The sequence below is a fragment of the Pseudopipra pipra genome, chromosome Z, assembly GCF_036250125.1.
Source record: "Pseudopipra pipra isolate bDixPip1 chromosome Z, bDixPip1.hap1, whole genome shotgun sequence".
Classification (NCBI taxonomy): domain Eukaryota; kingdom Metazoa; phylum Chordata; class Aves; order Passeriformes; family Pipridae; genus Pseudopipra; species Pseudopipra pipra.
In genome coordinates, this window is record NC_087581.1 from 32759019 (window position 1) to 32778478 (window position 19460).

Genomic DNA, 19460 nt, shown 5'->3' on the forward strand with positions numbered 1-19460 from the left:
GCCGGGTAGGACGCTGAGGCGAGGTCCGCGCAGGGAGAGGAGGACCGAGAAGCCCCTACGCCCGTGACCCTGACGGACGCGGCGGGGCACGGGTGCTCCCCCCGAGAGTGTCCGCACAGGACGAGCGCGGGTTCCACCGCTGGACGCGCGTGTGCGAGAGCTGCCCACCGAACGGTGGTGCGGGGCAGGGTGCCCGGGCCGGCGGTAGTGCAGCACCGGCGGTAGTGCAGCACCGGCGGTAGTGCAGCACCGGTGGTAGTGCAGCACCGGCGGTAGTGCAGCACCGGCGGTAGTGCAGCACCGGCGGTAGTGCAGCACCGGCGGTACAGCGGCGGCGCTGCGGGGCCCCGGGAGCCGCGGAGCGGCGCGTACGGGGGCACCTGCCCGGCGGGGGCGGGCAGTGGGCGGTGCGTCCCGCCCTGACGTCACAGCGCTCCGGCCCCGCCGCCTGACAGCCTGCGCCGGGCGCTGTGAGGGAGGCTGCGAGAGCGCCCCGGCTGAGCGGCGGCGGGACCTCTGCGGCTCGCCTCGGCTCGGCTCGCTCGGCTCCGCACGGCTGCAGCGCGCCGCCCTCGCCATGTCGGTGGCCGGGCTGAAGAAACAGTTCCACAAAGCCACGCAGGTACCGCGCCCCCTTTCCGCGCGTGAGTCGGTGCCGCCGCGATGCGCTCGGCTACGGCCGGCCTGTGCGTGGGCGGGCATGGGTGCGTGCAGGTGTGTGCTGGGCGCCCTGTGCGCGGATTTCCATTCGAGTGCAGGGCGAGTGGGATCGCGGATGCTGTGGCCGGTCGTGCGTGATGAGCGTGCGTGCGAGGCGGTGTGAGCGTCTGCACGGGTGTGCGTGGTGCGCCAGTGGGTCACGGCTCCGCGTGAGCGTGAAGGGTTTTGCGTAGTGGATGTGCACGGGAGGGGGTGGGTCTGCTCGGGTGTCCATGGGTGCGCGGTGCACGGCTGCGGAGGGCCGCCCCCCTGCCCAGCCCCGTCCGCGCTGCGGCAGCGGGCAGGATCTGCCGGGGTGCGGGAGCAGCTGCTGGGATGCCCTGTCCTCTCCGCCTGGAGTCCCCGGGGGTGGCTGCTGGGGCAAATACCCGCTGTGGCCCTCGAACCTTCCCTACCGAGGGCTATGCACTGTGTTTCCATAGGCATTCCTGACTTTGGGAAAAGAGCAATAAACATGACCTTTTTGTTTTCTGGGTCTAGACTACAGCTGAAATCCGAATAATGAAGTTTGGTTCTGTTGCTTTAGGCATGGTGTGATGCAGGAAGGTCAGGGTGGATGTTCCACCAGTCTTCGAGTTATTTTATAATACAAAGTGTGTGTGTTATTGTCTGCGAGGGTACAATTCCTGAATCAGCGTGCTTTGGGCAAAAATCTAAAATGGTTTCATAGACATCAAGAGAACTGCTTTGGATTTAGAGATCTGACATCAAGACCTGTGCAATATGCCTTTTTTTTGGTTTGCAACTAAATACAAAATCTCCAATTATTTTCTACTAGTTGCTATTGCAGGCATCTTGAGGTAGCAGTCTTGGTCACTGCAAGCAGTCTCTCATGCAGGTCACTGCAAACAGTCTGTAGGTGCAGGCACACAAGATACATTCTGCTGTTATGCTTTTCAACACCCATGTATTTCTCCTTCTCATGCATCTCATCTCTTTCATCTCATCTCTTGTGCAATATGGGGAGATGTTCCCTGAAAGAATGATCCTTAATACGAGTATTTGTCCAAATTCTGATTTTCAATACCTGGCAGTTACACCAGTACCCATTATGTTGTAGCCAGGTGGGCATCGGTCTGTTCTCCCAGGCAACCAGCAGTAGGACAAGAGGGCACGATCTTAAGCTCTGCCAGGGGAAGTTTAGGTTGGATATTAGGAAGAAATTTTTTATGGAGAGAGTGATCAGACATTGGAATGGATTGCCCAGGGAGATGGTGGATTCACTGTTCCTGGAGGTTTTTAAGATGAGACTGGATGTGGCACTTAGTGCCATGGTCTAGTAACCACGGCAATTTCGGATCAAGGGTTGGACTTGATGATCTTGGAGGTCTTTTCCAACCCAGTTGATTCTATGATTCTATGATTATGACTCTGAATGCAATAGGTTATGTCAAGTTCCAGCACAGGCACATGCAGGCATTGAATGACATTGTATCTCACTTTTAATGCCAGATTGTGTTGCATCATTGGTAAAATAAGTCTCACAAGAAAACTGCTGTACTCCGAACAGATCAGTAAGGAGCAGTTAGGGGGGTCTGAGCCCACCCTGCAGCACCCATCTGCTGCTCCTACTCTTGTTGTTTCTACTGCTGCTGCCTACAGTGCCATCAGAAGGCTAGGAATCATCATTACTGCACTGAGTTCTGGTACTGAAAATAAGAATTTCAGTGTCTATGTCATCCACATTTAAGAAGGAGGCAAGCTGAAGTTCACTTGTGGATACTAGAAGTCTCGGTTCTCCATTATTGTAAGCTAATGAGAATGCATCTGCAGCAGCAGAGATAAACATCTTTTTTTCCGGAAGCATGGTGTGAAAGGTCTGTGCGTGCTGTTTTGTCCTTCAGATGACACTCTCACACTGATTGTCAGCAACACTGTCATCTGGAAGGAAGGAAGAGTTTTAGCTGTCTGGAAACAAAATATTAAGTCTCTGATGCCAGATTTAGCAGCCTGGCATCTGATGACCTAGGGATTTTTGGCCTCAGCCTTGACTTTCACAGCTTGTTTCATGCAGGCCATGAATACACATTTGTGTATGAGAATGACTCACAAGTATGTTGCAAGACAAAACTGTTTATTGGCTTGTTCGCAGTATGAGTGAGAAATCCAGGATTTAGCTGTGATAACCTTGATCTAGGGAGTAATTCTTTAGCTAGTGATTAACCCCCAGGTGAAATATAGATTGTCAGTGTGAATGAAGCTTCCCAAATAGAACCAAACAAATTGGTAGTTTTAAAAATTCTTAATTATTAATTTGGTTCTTACTCATGTTTATGTATATGATGTGCTGTCATAAGAGAGTCTTAATTCATATCAGGAACAAGTTATTTCTCATCATTTCTCAGCTTGCTCTGTCCTTTAACCCAGTTTAGCATTGTAAAGTTTTGAATTCTCTGGTTTAATTTCTTTCTATCTTTAATGCTATTATTCTTGTTGTAACAATAGTACCCTGTAAACAAGTAGAGTTTATGAGTGTACAATACTATTAATACATAATACCATTCCAGTGAGAAGTATAAATTTGTGATACAATTTAAATGTTATAGATAAGGTTTTGTTTCATTCAAAAGTCTTCTTTCCATAAATCAACTTAAAATATTATGACTTCCACATTGTTTTATACAATGTAGGCATTTTATTGTCATTCATAATTCTTTGACTTGTAATATGTCAAACTAACCTGCATGAAGTACTGCCACTTCAGAAGCCGTGCTGAAGAACTTAATGCCTGTCAAATTCCATGCACCAACTGCAACAGCAGTGAGTCATTGAAAAGCAGGAGGATACTTCGCGCCTTCTAGAATGAGTGGTGTGTTCACCCTTCTGCCTTTCAGGAAAACTTTTATGGTTTTACCTCTGTGCAGCATCATGAAGTTTAGAAGAACTATTCCTGACTTGGTAAAAGCAGGGTGAGTCTGGAAGTTGTGACATTAATACAGAATTGCAAGATGCTAGATTGACCAGTATGGAGCAGGTTAGATTATTCATTTAATTCTATTATCCACAGAGCACCTAAGAAGGAGAAATAACCCCATTTGAATGTTAACTGTGCTGCTGCAAATCTGTAAGACATCCTGGAGTTAAGAAGATTGCACTAAAGAGTGCTTTTCCAAAAATGAGCAACCAAGTGCTGTGACGCCAAATGGTCCCTTTTATTTAGACATGCAGACTCCTTTCCGTTAGTGCTATGTCAGTGTGACTGGGAGAATATTGCTTCTACAGGTTTGTGTACAGTTTTAAAACTACCGCAATCACTATGGGTGATACCAGTTTGACAGTCTGGGGCATTTAAATAGAGTTGTTTTAAAATAGCATGAGCTTTGTTTCCACATCAGTGCTTTCATTGCATAATATGGTTCTTGTGAGGCATAGTCAAAACTAAGCTTTCAGAAAGTAATAATTTCATAGGGAAAGAAATGAACAAAAATTCTGGGAATGGCTGCATCCGATGTTCCCCTGGAAACCACTGAATAAATGTGACTGACATTTAAATAGCAATCTGAATGTGGTGATTTGAACCAGAAGCCTGTAATATTTAAAAGCCTGTTTATTTCCTACCACTGTATTCTCCTTTTTTTGATATAACATGATTTAATTTGTCTCAACACCAAGACAAAATTAACCAGTTTATACAGTTTTATAGAGAAAAAGGTTTGATACTGAAAGAAACATCTGAAGAAATTACTTCCAGTCCACTTATCGTTTTCAGTAGCTTGTTAGATGCCCTGACTTTTAGGTGGAAAGTACTGTGCTTCCCTCTTTAACAAGACAGCCTATGAATTGCCCAGTAAGAGAGTGACCCTGGTGACTAATAAGAAGCAAATGAAACTCCTGCCTTGCTATGCTATTACCCACGAAATTCTATGGCTTTCATAGGAATTCTGCATTGATTCAGAGCTGTCTACCTAGGTTCGTTTGTAAAAAAGAGAACATTAGGGTTGAGACAGGGTTGAGGTTGAGTTTGAAAACATTGATAATCTGTTTAGAAAGTGTCCTGACAGAGTGTCTGCTTATTATCATAAAACGCAGAAATCTTCTGAACATGTGCATCACCACAAACTTGGAGCAGTTCCATTGAAATCAGTAGGAATATGAGTATGATGGAAATTAATCTCCTGGTCAAACGATTTCTATACTGTAATTCATATCTCTGAATGTTTTTTTAATTCCTTGGTCAGAAGTATGTAAAATGTTTTTTTTAACTGGAATATGTGAAGCAATCCTTCTTTACATATGAAGTGATTTATACACTTGCTAGAGTCTTAAACTGCAACTAACCAATTGTTACTGTTCCACGTTATCAATATTTTCCTAAATCCCTGGCAACCTTTTATTCAAAATATATTCCTGACTGTCCCACAGTGTAGAGTGGGATCTGTGCGTGTGTGCAGGCTAGGCTTTTCCAGTGATAGGGCATCACCTGTCTTTTCCAACTGACTGTGATTGAAGCTAGACTCACAGTAGGTCTGCTTATCTCCTTCCCATGTTTCCTCTCAGCCTCATCCACCAAATTATGATCAGTTTCTGTCTTTGTAGGTAGATATGGGAGTTGGTCTGGGAAGTTGGACAATGCTGTATTTTTCCTAGTGGGAATGCTGCACTTCGTGTTGCTATGTCGAACTTAATGAACTGCCTTCTCATGTGGTGTGAAAACTTGTGAGCAAGCTGAGGAAGGAGGAAGGAGAGTCATTTGCAGGCTGGTGTGGCTCTGAGGATAGTGGCCCAACAGGCTGCTAGAAACCTCTCTTTAAGAGGCTTGCACCAGGGCAGTCTGTTGGTGTCTCTCAGTACAAAGTGGTACTTTTTGAGGTCAAGGAAAGGGAGCAAATTTTTTATCTGGAAATAAAGACTATTTTGGGGAAAAATATTCACTTAGCTGTGGAGGGAGTTATTTCCACAGTAGGTAGGGAAGTTCCTTTGCTTTGTACACTTGAACTTGATTGCCAGATACATTGTTCACATTTGGCATAATTCCCATGTGTCCTTTTATTGACATTACATAATTGAAAGGATGAAAAATTGACTTTAACCTAAATTGCCCTTTAGTTGGATACTTTGTAACCTTTCTGAGTTATTGGTGGCTTAAACAGTTTGCTTCAGTTAAAGACCCTGTTTCTGAATCTGATTGAAGGAACTGCTTCTTTGTGTGCAAAAAAGGTAATTTTTTTTTTTTTGTGAGGATTTCTCAAGCATCTGTAATCATAGTATCTTTCCACCTGATGTGTGCACTTTATGTTTTTATGTAAGTATGAGTATATAAAAGCTGGAGCCCTGAATGACACACATCTGTAAGTTTTCTCCCAGCAATCTCTGGAATCAAAGAATACCTGTGGATACTGTGCTCAAAACACAGCCTGCATCAGACTTTTGTTTCAAATCTTGACTTCCATTTTAACTGGAAGTGTTACACAGCAGGGAAGAACTGGCTGCTCTTGGTCATTCATGCAAAACAGTGTCTTTAATTTTTAAATGTGCCCTCGTGACTAGCATACTGATTGATAGCATGCTTCAGAAAAGTGCTGATGCAGCATAAGCAGGTTTAATCAAAACAGGTTTTGCAGAGGTTACTGCGCAGGAGATTCTGTAGTTTTATGTAGCTGTCAATTGAAAATTGAGGGTGACGCTGGGTTGATCTTACACATTTCTTGTGAAGGGTGGAGGGTCAAGAATCTTGAACACTGTCATGACCTAGTAGTGTGACCGTAAAATCTTTGGCTTTTATAAGCTCAAAAGGAGGGGAGGAGTTGAAAATCTGCTTTGCAGGCCATAAGGAGCTGTTACCACTCTGTGAATACATCTGAAGAGAAACCGTATGGACAGCATTTAGTGGGAAATGCCCTGATGAAGCAGGCTCATGGCCCGCTTCCCAGTGAAAGTCTGTGGTATGCTCAAGGGCAGCCAAAATATCCTCCACACAACCTTTTCTCCTAGAACTAAAAACTCTCCCTTTTGCTTCTTTCCAGAAATTTCTGTGACTCTTGTTCTTAATTTCTTCTCATGTAGTGGCCCTTGATGGACAGTGGTGGTGCTGATCCTTTCTTAAATATATGATATTTATGATAATAAATATATAATATCTTCAGATGAAAGAAAGCCAAGCTACAGCATGGTATTATTGTGATGATGTTTGCTATGGCAGAATTACCTAGCCTTTGGTTCTTACCTAATCCTACACTTAATCTTGGAGGCAAAATACTAGCTTTTTTATAATCTGAGGTCATAGCACATGTCACAGGAATCTATCCAGTCCATCATAGAAGTGGAGTAGAAGAGTTGTTTTTGTTTCTCTCAAAGCAGAGAAAAAAAAGAGGGAAATTCATATTTACTGTGCTAACATTTTTCACAAGTTTTCACTTCATGGAGGCTCTACAGACCTGCATGGCAGAAAATTAAAAATCATAAGTGGTTGTTTGAAGTTTACTGTGAATGGAAACTACTGTGGTGGAGCTGAACAGAGTGGTTCATGGATATGTAGTTGTACTTGATGTAGTAATGATGATGCTCTCGTGTCTGTGATGGAAGCCATATCTTTATAACTAAAAAGCTTTGAAAAAAATTTTCTATTTTGTAGACTGAAATTGTAGTGAAGTAGTTGTTGCAGCATCTCATGGTTCACACCAAGGGGCAGCAGTTTGCTCTTACTTTCTTTGCCTATTGCCGAAAAGAAGTATTATTTGATCCCAGCAAAGGTGCTGCTGAGGCAGCAGCAGTGTAACCTTGCTAGTGGCAGCCTCTAAAGGCTGTCTCATGTCATGCCAGAGGGCCTCCTGAAAGAACAAGAAATTCAGCCACTGGTTCAGCTAATGGACCTGTCACTGGGGGAGGGCTGGTGAATTGAATGCACATGTGTTTCAGAACAGGTAGGTGCCACTAGCTGGGATCCTTGTCAGCATTGATGTAATTTTCATCGGGCTGTGAAAAGGGGATACTCTACTGAATCCTTCATAAGCAGAAGTTCTAAAATAGAGAAAAATGTTGTCTTTGCCCCCCCTTTTCCCCCTCTATTTTGATGGCAGCAGAACACTTCACACTGTTAAAATATTTACATCTACCTCTGCCTTCTTCATAGTTTTGGGAATTTCAGTTCCATTTTTTAGCAATTTGCGGTTTTATATATCAAATGTTATTCTTTTCCATTGCCTAAATTCCAGTTTCTGTTGGCTGCAAAAGGTCTTTAAATGTGAACAGTTTAGCTAAGCATTTTGATGTAGGTCTTGTTTTTCATATTTGTGTTAAGAAATTCGGTGAGTATTGAGCAGAAAAATGAGGACACAATTTATTTTCCAGTTTAAAGTGTTCTTAAGCGCTAGACATCACTTTTGTTCTGCTTCTGGGGGGAAGAGTGCAACCACAATGAAATAGGATAGCATAACATGTTCCAAACAAGACAAAAGTTGTATTTTTTTCTCCAGAAAGAAAATTTTCCTGCAAATTATTGTTGATTTCATCTTTATGACTTTAAGTATACTGACAGGACTTGCTCTTTAAAGCAGCACTAGCCAATTAGATAGTTTTGCTGAGTTCTGTTCCAGTCTGTACACTTTTCAGCTTCAAGGTATGTGCCAGAAATTCCCATTCATGCAAAATCAATCTAGATGCAGTAAACCAGTTAATAATTCATAAAGTATAAATGTCAAAAATAGTGTTTGCCTTTCCCGATGAGTCACTTGGAAAGTTAATCTATGGGCTGAATTTGAAGTGCTGCAGTTTTACAGTTATAATTCTGCAATGGATCGGTTTCTTTCCACGAGTAGAAGAACAGCTTTTCAACTTAATTGATTTTGTTTGGAAAGGGATTTGAGGACATCACACTTAAGGCACATCCATCCATTGCAAGAAAGTGCACAGAACTGGTTAAGGCATTAGAGATGACCAGTTAGTGTGTTTTTCTCAACTAATTCACCAGGTGGATTTGTATTTCTCTGGGAATCCTACCTTTGTCATACAATCACAGTTAGTTAGAACTGAGTCTTGCTTCAGTTGAAGTGAAAGGAGGTTTCAGTGTTTAGAGGGAGGTCCTAATTGAGTATTCTGTTGATTGTTTCAAGCCGTTTCTTACATTGGCCAGGAATGAATGGAATTGCATTTTATTTTCCACTGTTATGAAAGGAATTAAGAACTTTTAAAACAAAACTGAGGCATGAAGAATGTTCAACAATATGCTAACATTTTTAGGAACCAAAAAACCTGTAACACTTGAAATAAGACACCAAAGCTCTACAGCCTCTGGAGGGTATTCTGCTGGAGTAATATACCAAAAAGGAAGATATGTGAGGATGAAAGACTGTGGAGGTCCACAACAGGAATTCCTGAAAACTGAGCAGAGGTAAATTCTCTGCTGTATGTATGGATGACTGACTAGAGGCAGAAGGAATGGCAGATATTACTGAATGAAGCTAGCACTTGGTATTTCCTGCTTCATTAACCTATTTCAAGGATCCTCAGTTCCTGATCTGGAAACAGTGATACTGTGTGTTGTTCCAGTCCAAGAGAAAAGATGACAATGTTCCCAAAACTTTATGTTTTGCACGTGGAAAGTCTCCCCAGTGCTGACTGCCAAAGTTCTGCTAGATTTTGATCAGCAAAGTCCCTGCTTCAAATTGATGACTCATTCAAACAGTTAAGTGAAGCTCAAAACTCTCTCAGGCAGAAGCTGAACTCTGGGTTAGCCTATTCCTGGGGTTCCCTGTAGTGCTGTGACGTCTGTGCTGGTGCCTAGGGTGCTGTGAGTGACAAAGTACATAGGCTGCAAAGGCAGAATGCAGTAACACTTACTGGCTATACAGAGGTATGGCCTTTCAAGATAAAAGTCAAGATTGTCCAAGTTTGTCTTGCTTCTCTATAACTCTGACGGAGGTGGGAGACCCTGTTACTTTAATGTGAGAAAGCATTACTGCATACTTAGACAACAGTGTCAGTACATCTGTACAAAAGGAGCTACTCTTCTGCTCTCTGCTGCTCAGTGCATATCATAAATTATGTATATATTCTTCTTCCTCAGAACAATGTAAATCTCTGGACATATGCGTGGTTGTGGCGCTTGAGGTCTCAAAAGCCTCAACTTCAGGAGCTGGAGTTTTGGCTGTCTTATTTCTTGATTTACAACCTAAATGTTCTGGACAAGAAAGCAGCCAAGCATGCTTGGGTTGAATTTCTGACTGGGGCCTACTGGTTCCACTGCAGAATCTATTTTAATAATAAAATAATTACCTGAGATAAAAACAAATTGGAATGTGGATGGAATTTGATTTGAAAATATCTACCAGACTATAGGAGTAAATTCAGTGATGCCCAAGGGCTGGCCTTACCCTCATTTCTGTTGCTGTAATTTGGGTTCTGGTATGGTAATTGCTGATTTACTCCTCTCGTCTCAAGACCACTTCCCAAAACATACATTAAAATCAGCTATACTGGATTTCTGCCAACTTTTATAACATGAAGAGAGTCTTCTTGAGCATATTTGAAAGCTTCCCTAGAGACACACAGATATGGTACTGTTTTATCTTGTCGCTTGTGAAAGACTTTCTCTCTCTTCTTGCACAGCACATAGGAGCAAAAGAGATTTGAAAATTTAATGAAGCTGCAATAAAACATCCTATTCTAGTTCCATATTTTTCTCATTTGTGTTTGCACATTAACTGCATGTGTGTCCAGGGAAAATTTATGACCTACAAACAGATTCACTGCTGCAGACTTTTTTTTTCTGATTTTCTCCTGATATTTCTTTAAAACCTTTGTGAACTATTGTTATGGAAAATTGTATTTCCTTTAAATGCTGTATTAATTGGCTTGTAATAAAATAAAAATTGGGAAGCTAAATTAAGCAACTGGGGAAGAAGCCATCGATGTCAAATGAACTTTTTGTTAAAGAATGAAGATCAAATCAGGAGCAACATCCCTATGGATGGCTGAACCAGAGGACTCAGAGCTTGAAACTTAAGGCTTCTGAGATCATGTGATGGAACAGGTAGCAGGGAGCCAGCAAGAGGGAAGAGTGTGTCCAGATGTTGAATTTGCATGCTGTGTATTAGTGATTTTATTAGCACTACACTGAGAGCTTAACAGAAGAGCATATAAGGAATATTATGATTTTTTTTTCTCTATAATGCAGCATCATGCTGCATCATGGTAGGACAGCACACTGTGTCTGTATCACTGTCAGAAGTCATCAAGTGTGTGGGGTGTCCCTTTCCTGGCTCAAAGTATCCGCTGTTGTCTTTGAGAGTGACTGAGCTTGTGGTTATAGATTTAAGATGTGAAATGTTGAAGCTTAGCAGCACTAAGAAGCATGGATGAGCTACTGGCAACTTTCTTCCTAGTATTCCCACGTGAGAGCTGAAAATGCTTTGAAATGTTGTTGCCCTGTTTTTGCTTGCATGGGCTTGCCTTGGAGGTTAGCTTTTTCTTCTGCACCCATTTAAGAAGAAAGTAGCCATTTCTAGGTGCCCAATGCTAAGCTATGGGGAGGTATTGAGGGAAACACATAGAAGTCTCTCCTATCCTGTCACAAATAAGCCTAAGTCTCTAACAAAATATCCCAGGGAGGAGTGAAAGGGGGGGGAGGAAGAGGGAGAGAAAATAAAGCATATTTACAGAAACTTTTGTTTTCTGCCGCAACCTTCCCAAGCCTGTGCTAGGAGGAAAAGGTCTGCAGTGCACTCTTCTGCACCCATTTCTCTTCTCACGTTTCTGCTGTAAAGTGACCAGGAGAGCAGAAAATGTGACTTTTGGCTCTTGTTCCATGCCAGCCTTTGACATCTGAGGAATTTATGGTGGGATTTGTGGGCTTGTTTCCTCTGCACCATCTTAGTGTGACCAAGGAGCTAAGACTTAAGGAATTCATTCATTGTGAGTATGATTGTGACTTCTTGGCTCTACTGAAATAACATGTTTGGTTTGCAGGCTGGAAATGTTGGGTTTTGTGCTGATACCTTATTTATTTTTAAATGGCAAGAGTCCTGTTACTAACAACTGCTCTAAATTATGATGCATAACCAACATTTACAAAAATTTTGCCGGTATTTTCCTTCTATGGAGACTTCAGGCAAATGTACGGTGGAGATGACCTGGTTGTTAATAGGAGATATTCACTAATCTATGTGCTATATGCCTTTATTCAGCAGCAAGAAAACATTCTGCAGACTAAATGCTGCTGTTTTGGGGTATTTTGGTCATTTATTTTGTCTTAAGTGTTCAGGAGTAATTTTTAACAGAGTTTTTTGTTGTTTGCTTTTTGTTTGTTTCTTTTTTTTTTGATAGTATTTTAGCAGCATATAATCCAAAACATTAAGGAGACGTTACAGAATCCAAACATTTTAAAAATAGTAGTACTGACTCCTTTTTTCTTCTTTACTGAATTGCCTTGGCTTTATGGTTTAAATTTTCAGTTCTATCAAGGGCAAAACCTAGTGTTTTGTTATAACTATATATTTGTAAAACTTGAGTTTTGAGGGGGTAACAACATATAGCAGCAGACAAATGATGGGCATTGCAAAGACCTGTCAATAATTCCTCTGAGCTATTTTGTTTCCTTAAAGTTTACCTCCCTTGAGAGCTGTTCTAGTTTAAAATGTGTGCCATGTATTTGACAGTGTGTGTTTGTGCCCCTCCCTCTTGCTTGCTTTCCGATAGAGTGATGCAGCAGCTGACCTGAACTTCTGAGGCAGTGTCTATGTTGGAAAGTCACACAGTGCAAAAGGGTTGTGAAAACTGCAGGAAGCAGTCCTCCTGTGAAAAGCTCTATGTTCAGCTGATGGGCTGACTTGAGTTTTAAATTTAGTAAATTGCTTGGCTCCTACTAACTCACTTTGCAAGCAAGGGTGTAGGTAGATACAAGAAGGAAAGTAGCATCATCCACAGAGAAAAGAAGTCATGTAGATTTATGGATCAAGGGGGCTGTATTTTAAGAAATAGTGTAGTAGTGAGCAGATGTGGCAAAGCAGGTTTCTTTACCTTCATCATGTTTTAAAGAACTAGATTGTATCCTCTGAGGCACAGACCTACATGGGGAGTGTTACAGAAACATGACCCACTAAGAGACCAGGATGTAACTCCTGAAAAGCCCACTGGTGCTCTTGGTAATATTGCTGTCTTGCCATCGAGGAATGTCATCTTCAGCAGATCTGAGATACTCAGTACCATGGTACAGCACTGATTGGTCACATCTCCTAGGTTTGGATCATGCAAACATAGGAGTCCGGTGAGGAACTACTTCTATGCTCCATTGTGAGCTTTTATATCTGCCGTAGTTGGCCTAAGAAGTAAAGGATCCTTAACCACTCTTCTTCTACGTACCCAGCCATAAACTAGGCAGTGTATAATTGTCATAACTAAAGGACCTCCACTGTCAGTGCAAGCTCTGCTGAGAATTCCTCTCCTTGCTTTGCATCACTTTTGTTTCAACAATATGACAAAGCTGTGACACTGGAAAAACAGCTGCAAACTCCTGAGGAAACTGAATTCATGAACTCTTGGTATGCCAAAGAGGATGGCTATTGTCAACACAGCCCTGAGGGCAAATATCTGTTTGTCTTGTTGTTTATTGCTGTTACATATCTCTTTGGTTTTTGCTGATAGGAGCCATTGTCCTCATGCAACCAGAACCCAATGATTATGATCTTGCCTTGGGTCTTGCTGGTCTTGCTGCCAAGGCATGCTGTATAATTCCTGATTTGCTAATTTACCCAAGTGTGCAGTGCTTGTGAGCTGCCATATTTGTCTCTTGTCAGTGATTTGACACACAGTGTTTTAAAACTACACTTTTCAAATGAGATAGACCTGCCAGCTGAGGTTTTGCTGTTGATCAGTTAATCAGTGGGAATGAAAAATCTGATGGCTTTAATCTATGCTCAATAGGCAAAGCTAATTTTAGGAACTTTAACGTCTTAGGTGAGTATGAGAACTCCCTGTACTCTGCATCACTGAAGAATTGAGAGCATGATGCCTCCTGGCCTTTGGGGGCTTATATTTCTAGGTACTTCTAGTAAAGCAATGCACTTCATCAGAGCCACATTGCATAAATTTAATTGCCTTTCAATTCTTCGTTTGCATTGCAGCTTATTTGTTGCTTTCCCCTCAGACTGCTATAGCTCATGCTACAAATAACTATAAAGATAGGAGTATCCCAGTGGCATCCTACATATACACCCAGCCCTCTACTAGTGTCCTTGCTGCTGTGAGGACAAAACCAGACTGTGACAAACACATCCTTTATAGAAATCCCCTTACATTTCCTTCATACTGAATATATAAATATACTAACTTGCTATGCACAGTTTTATAGTTCGATTGCTTGAGTCATGTCATGAAAAGTAGCTGTCCCACTGAAACTAACCCAGCTTTGCCTGTTATTAGATGTCTTGGCAGTTGTCTACTTTTGAGGTGATGTGTATGTGGCAATTACTCTTCCTCTCTTCTGGTCCTTGTCCTCTCTCAGGAACTGTGAAGCTCTCAGGAGCCATATAAATACATTACTTGTACTTGCCTTTTTTTACACTACAAATGTATTTGTTTTTATAGCAGTTCTTCTGTCTACATAACCTTCACTTTTCCTGCTAATTGCACCTCCTTATGTTCTGTGGAAAGATCTGTGAGTCAGTCTCTGCTTCTCTGCATTTGGAGATGAATTTAAAATTCTTGAATCCAATTAGAGTCTCCCCATAGACGTCAAAGCCTTTTTCATTTCATGTTCTTCTACTTTACTTGTCCTTGTGGAACTAGCAATGAAATTACTGTGGTGCATCCCTATTCACAGACCTGTATATGATTATGTATCAAGCACTCCCAGCCATAAGGGATGTGCATGTTATACTCAGACAAAGGAGATACATGCTTTTGTGTATATGTCTGTTTTTTTCATGTGTCACTGTAGGAGATACTTAGATGTAGATATCCTGCCTTTGGTAATCTGAAGTTCCTCTTTGAGCAATGAAGTGGTTGGCCAGAAAAATTGACTAGCTATTGTTACCATTTGACCAGTGCAAAGTATCTGGAAATGGTGCTTCCCTTGTATGTATGTGAAAATAAAGGGTTGAATGTGGATACTAGGAGAAAAGATATCAGCAAGCTTTTTGTAGCAAACTTAACCTGAGCATTACCCTACTTCAAATCAAGGGATGAAAGTGGCTTCTGAAGTGATGATTAGTATTTTATGTTGCATATCCAAGTTGCAAATTATGGTAGTTTAATGAGACAAGCAGTGCTATTTTGATATATAGCATAATCAGCTGTGAACATTTAAAAGTCATGAGGTCAGCCATTATTATATGGAGAGGCTGAATTAAAAGCATGAGTTAAAAAAATTTGGACTGGTTTTGTATTGTTCTTGATTTGAAATTTTGGGTGTTCATGATTCTAAACTTTTCAACAAGTGCGGGGGCCAATGTTTACTTTAAAAGTCCATTAAATAAACATTTTCAAGTAAATCATTTGCCTCAATGTTCTGGAGCTTTTAGGAAAACAATAAATAAAATTATGATGTTTCAAAGTAATAAACCCCCAAATGTTTCAAAATCAATAAATTCCTCCATAGACTTAGTATACAGCCTTTTCTTTCCGTTGTTGGCATTGAGATAATGACCTGCCCAGCAAGTGACCTCAGCTACTCGTTGTAAGTCTTGCCCTCAAGACCTTTCACCACCTCCTATGACCACACTCTTACGGTCTGATGTCCTACTTGTACTGAGCTGCCCAAAACTGCACACAGGAGGTGAGGCCTCACCAATGCAGAGCAGAGTGGGGCCAACTGGTGATGCTTTGCCTGATGCCCCCCAGGACATGGTTGGCCCTCCTGGCTGCCAGGGCACTGCTGACTCAGATTCAACTTGCAATCAACCCTCATATCTTTCCATGGGGCTGATTTCCAGGCTCATCTCTCCCAGCTTGTATGAATAACCAGGATTACCCCATTCCAGGTAAAGAATCCAGCACTTGCTCTTGTTAAAGTTCAAATGATTGGTGATTTCCCAGCTTTCTAGTTTATCCACATCTCTCCATAAGGCCTTTCTACCTTCTAGAGAGTCCACAGCTCCTCCTGTTTTAGTAATATCAGCAAACTTCTTTTTATCTACCTTTGATTTCTGTGTTCAGATAATTTATAAAAACACTAAGGAGCACTTGCCCTAAAATTGAGCCCAGGGGAACCCCTAGGGTAACTGTCTGTCAGCCTGATTGTAACCCCATTTACTATAAGCTGGACCCATCTGTCAATTTCTCATTCGACAGGTTATAGACTTTCCTAGCTGCATGCTGGACATTTGTCCAGAAGGGTACTGTGAGAGACAATGTCAAAATCATTGGTAATGAGTGCTTTAATTAAGTACTACGCATCACATCCTCTCCATTACGTAATATGTTTTTAACTATTTATATTCACAACAGAGCATGAAACTTACTTAACCAGTCCCTAAGACTGTTAAGTAAATTATTCTTGAGTCCTCTGTAAAGTTTCCTTTAAATCTCACCTCCTCTAGTTCTACTCTGTGAATTGTTTTCCCATGTCTAAAACTGCAGAGATGACTCATCTGCGCTGTGTGATATCTTGACCCCAATGTTTTATAAAAACAGCAGTGCTGTAACTTGGTTTTTCTGCACTGAGTAGAGGCAGTCAGCTGCAGATACTCGGCCTACAGGGTGTTGTTCAGTGGCAGAGGGAAAGGGAGGCTCTGGCAAAACAAAGATCACTGTACTGATATGGGAATATTAGTATATGGCTGTGATAAATAACTGTGATTGCTGTATGAACAATACCCTTGGGATTAAAGCCACTATAAAGCCCTTACAAGTAAAACAAACTGTAGAAGAAAAAACTGCTTTGCTACAAAAGAAGCAAATTACTTCTTTCGCCAGAGGTCTGGAGGTCAGGAGTCAAGTCAGTTCCCAACCAACACTTAGCTGAGTTAGGGCAAATATGCAGTGTAGATCTGCCAGAAGTGGAGGGTGTGAAAAAGGACAGAAGCTTGGTCACATAGTGTTATTCATAGAATCATAGAATCATAGAATCAGACGGGTTGGAAGGGACCTTCGAGATCATCAAGTCCAACCCTTGATCCACTACCGCTGCGGTTACTAGACCATGGCACTAAGTGCCACATCCAGTCTCTTTTTAAAAATCTCCAGGGACAGAGAATCCACCACTTCCCTGAGCAGCCCATTCCAATGTCTGACCACCCTCTCTGTAAAGAAATTCTTTCTAATATCTAACCTAAACCTCCCCTGGCAGAGCTTAAGGCCATGCCCTCTTGTCTTGCTGATAGTTGCCTGGGAGAAGAGACCAACCCCCACCTGGCTACAACCTCCTTTCAGGGAGTTGTAGAGAGTGATGAGGTCTCCCCTGAGCCTCCTCTTCTCCAGGCTGAACAGCCCCAGCTCCCTCAGCCTCTCCTCATAGGACTTGTGCTCGAGTCCCTTCACCAGCCTTGTTGCTCTTCTCTGGACCTGCTCCAGCACCTCAATATCCTTTCTGAACTGAGTGGCTCAGAACTGGACACAGTACTCGAGGTGTGGCCTCACCAGCGCTGAGTACAGGGGAAGAATCACTTCCTTGGACCTGCTGGCCACACTGTTCCTGATCCAGGCCAGGATGCCATTGGCCTTCTTGGCCACCTGGGCACACTGCTGGCTCATGTTCAGCTTCTTGTCAATCCAAACTCCCAGGTCCCTCTCTGCCTGGCTGCTCTCCAGCCACTCTGTCCCCAGCCTGTAGCACTGCAGGGGGTTGTTGTGGCCAAAGTGCAGGACCCGGCACTTGGCCTTGTTGGACCTCATCCCGTTGGAATCAGCCCAATTCTCCAGCCTGTCCAGGTCCCTCTGCAGAGCCCTCCTGCCTTCCAGCTGATTGACACTCCCCCCCAGCTTAATCTCATCTGCAAATTTACTGATTATGGACTCAATCCCCTCATCGATAAAGATATTAAACAGGACTGGGCCCAACACAGACCCCTGGGGAACACCACTAGTGACCGGCCGCCAACTGGATGCAGCACCGTTCACCACCACTCTCTGGGCCCGGCCCTCCAGCCAGTTCCTAACCCAGCACAGGGTGTCCCTGTCCAAGCCGTGGGCTACCAGCTTTTCCAGGAGAATGCTGTGGCAGACAGTGTCAAAGGCCTTGCTGGCCAAAGAGCCTAAAGCAAAAATGAGTTATGGCTTGCTTGGGGGGAAGAGCAGGCTACAGTAGGTTGCTGAGAGGTGCAGTATCTACCTATATCTTGGAGATCAACCTGAATCCTCAGGTTCATAGAAGATGCAGGGCCTGGTCTCTTCAGGGACTGTGCAGTTAACTAAATATTTGGCTTCCTGAAACATTAAATTATGCTTTCAGATTTTTCATCTAGGCTTAAGGTTCTGATTTAAGGCTAGGAAGACAGATGTAACGTTGAAGTAAGCAGAAGCTTGTGGCATAGATATTTATACATAACATATCAAACATTTAGGTATAAGTAATTTCTGTAGCTTAGGTCAACTACAGAAGACATGTGGACATTTTCAAGCTCTTAATATCCTAATTTTTATTATTAATTTATGTAAGATATTACAGGACTTTCGTTTTATGTAATTTGGGAAAGAAAATAGATTATTTTCTAATTCAAGTTCTGCACATTGATTTTCTTTGTACTTGAATTCTCAGATAAATGGTTCTTAAGCTACTTCAGGTGTGTTGAAGAATATTCAAAACACAAATACTTTGAAAATTTGGTGAGGACATGAAATAATATGTTCGGTGATGATGTGGTTGTAGTGCAAACAGCTGTCTGTGGTTCTGAGGGAAGACATAAGTAAAACTGAGAGAGTTATGACATCTTTCACTACTAAGTGATAATTGAACAGTAGTTAAAGGCTGACTAGTCTTGTGATATATTTAAAGCACAAATATGTGCTGGGGATTAGGTATTTTCTGAATGTCTAAATGAAATATAAGTTCACTGTTAAGTTCTAAATCCAGTGTTTCTTCTTTTTGCTAGTGGGGCCACTGGCTGATTTGCCCTGTAGAGATAGTTCTTGCTAATAAGTAATGCTGTGATACAAGAACAATGTTTTAATACCATCTATAGAATGGAGTGGGTTTTCCTCAAAAATACACATTTTCACAAAATTTTGTCAAGTGTTGATAAACTGCTACATTTATCCATGGGATGTAGACAATATGAAGTCCTTATAAACATTTCATTGGGGCACAGAAGTTTCAGTTTGTGTTTCAAGCAGTTTTTAAGCCAGGGTTTTGTTGATTTTCTTCTCCTCTTTCTTAAGAAACTTCAGTTTCTTAAAATAGAAGTTATTTAGAAGTGAAAGGCTCTGAAAACAAGAATGGCATCCAGTTACACTGCAAACCACAGTCTACTTGTGAGCAAGTAGGGGTACAGCGTTGTAAGAGCAAGGGAGCTTACTTGGTGAGAAATTATGTCTCTCCTTTCATAATGGCAGAGAAGACCACATCCTCTGGACCTTTCCCTGAAATCTTGATGCTGCTGCCATCAGCAAAGTCAGTTTTGATTCAGATGTCCAACTGAGGGACCCCTTGGCATCAGGGATGTAAGTGGTAGCAGAATCACTCTTGGGAGAAAAGTAGGAGGAGAAGGCTTTATGGAGTATCACTCTGGAAAACACTATTGTCAGGAGACAAAACCAGGTTGAAGATGACCTCAGCAGTGGGGATCGTGGACAAGGCTGGTAAATGAAGCCTCCACTGGCATTTTACACCACATAATAGTACTTATTGTCCTTCCTCTCAGGGCTTTATCTGG

The 19460-nt window shown here is 42.2% G+C and overlaps 1 protein-coding gene across 1 annotated transcript in view; it reads left to right on the plus strand.

Moving 5' to 3' along the window:
* The first annotated feature begins 432 nt into the window (after positions 1–432).
* The window catches only part of SH3GL2 (SH3 domain containing GRB2 like 2, endophilin A1), a 91770-nt gene continuing 72742 nt past the window's right edge, over positions 433–19460 (plus strand). Inside the window, exon 1 of the mRNA XM_064641700.1 lies at positions 433–622. Coding sequence (XP_064497770.1) covers positions 578–622 — 45 coding nt within the window. The 5' untranslated portion in view covers positions 433–577. The remainder of the gene's footprint in view (positions 623–19460) is intronic.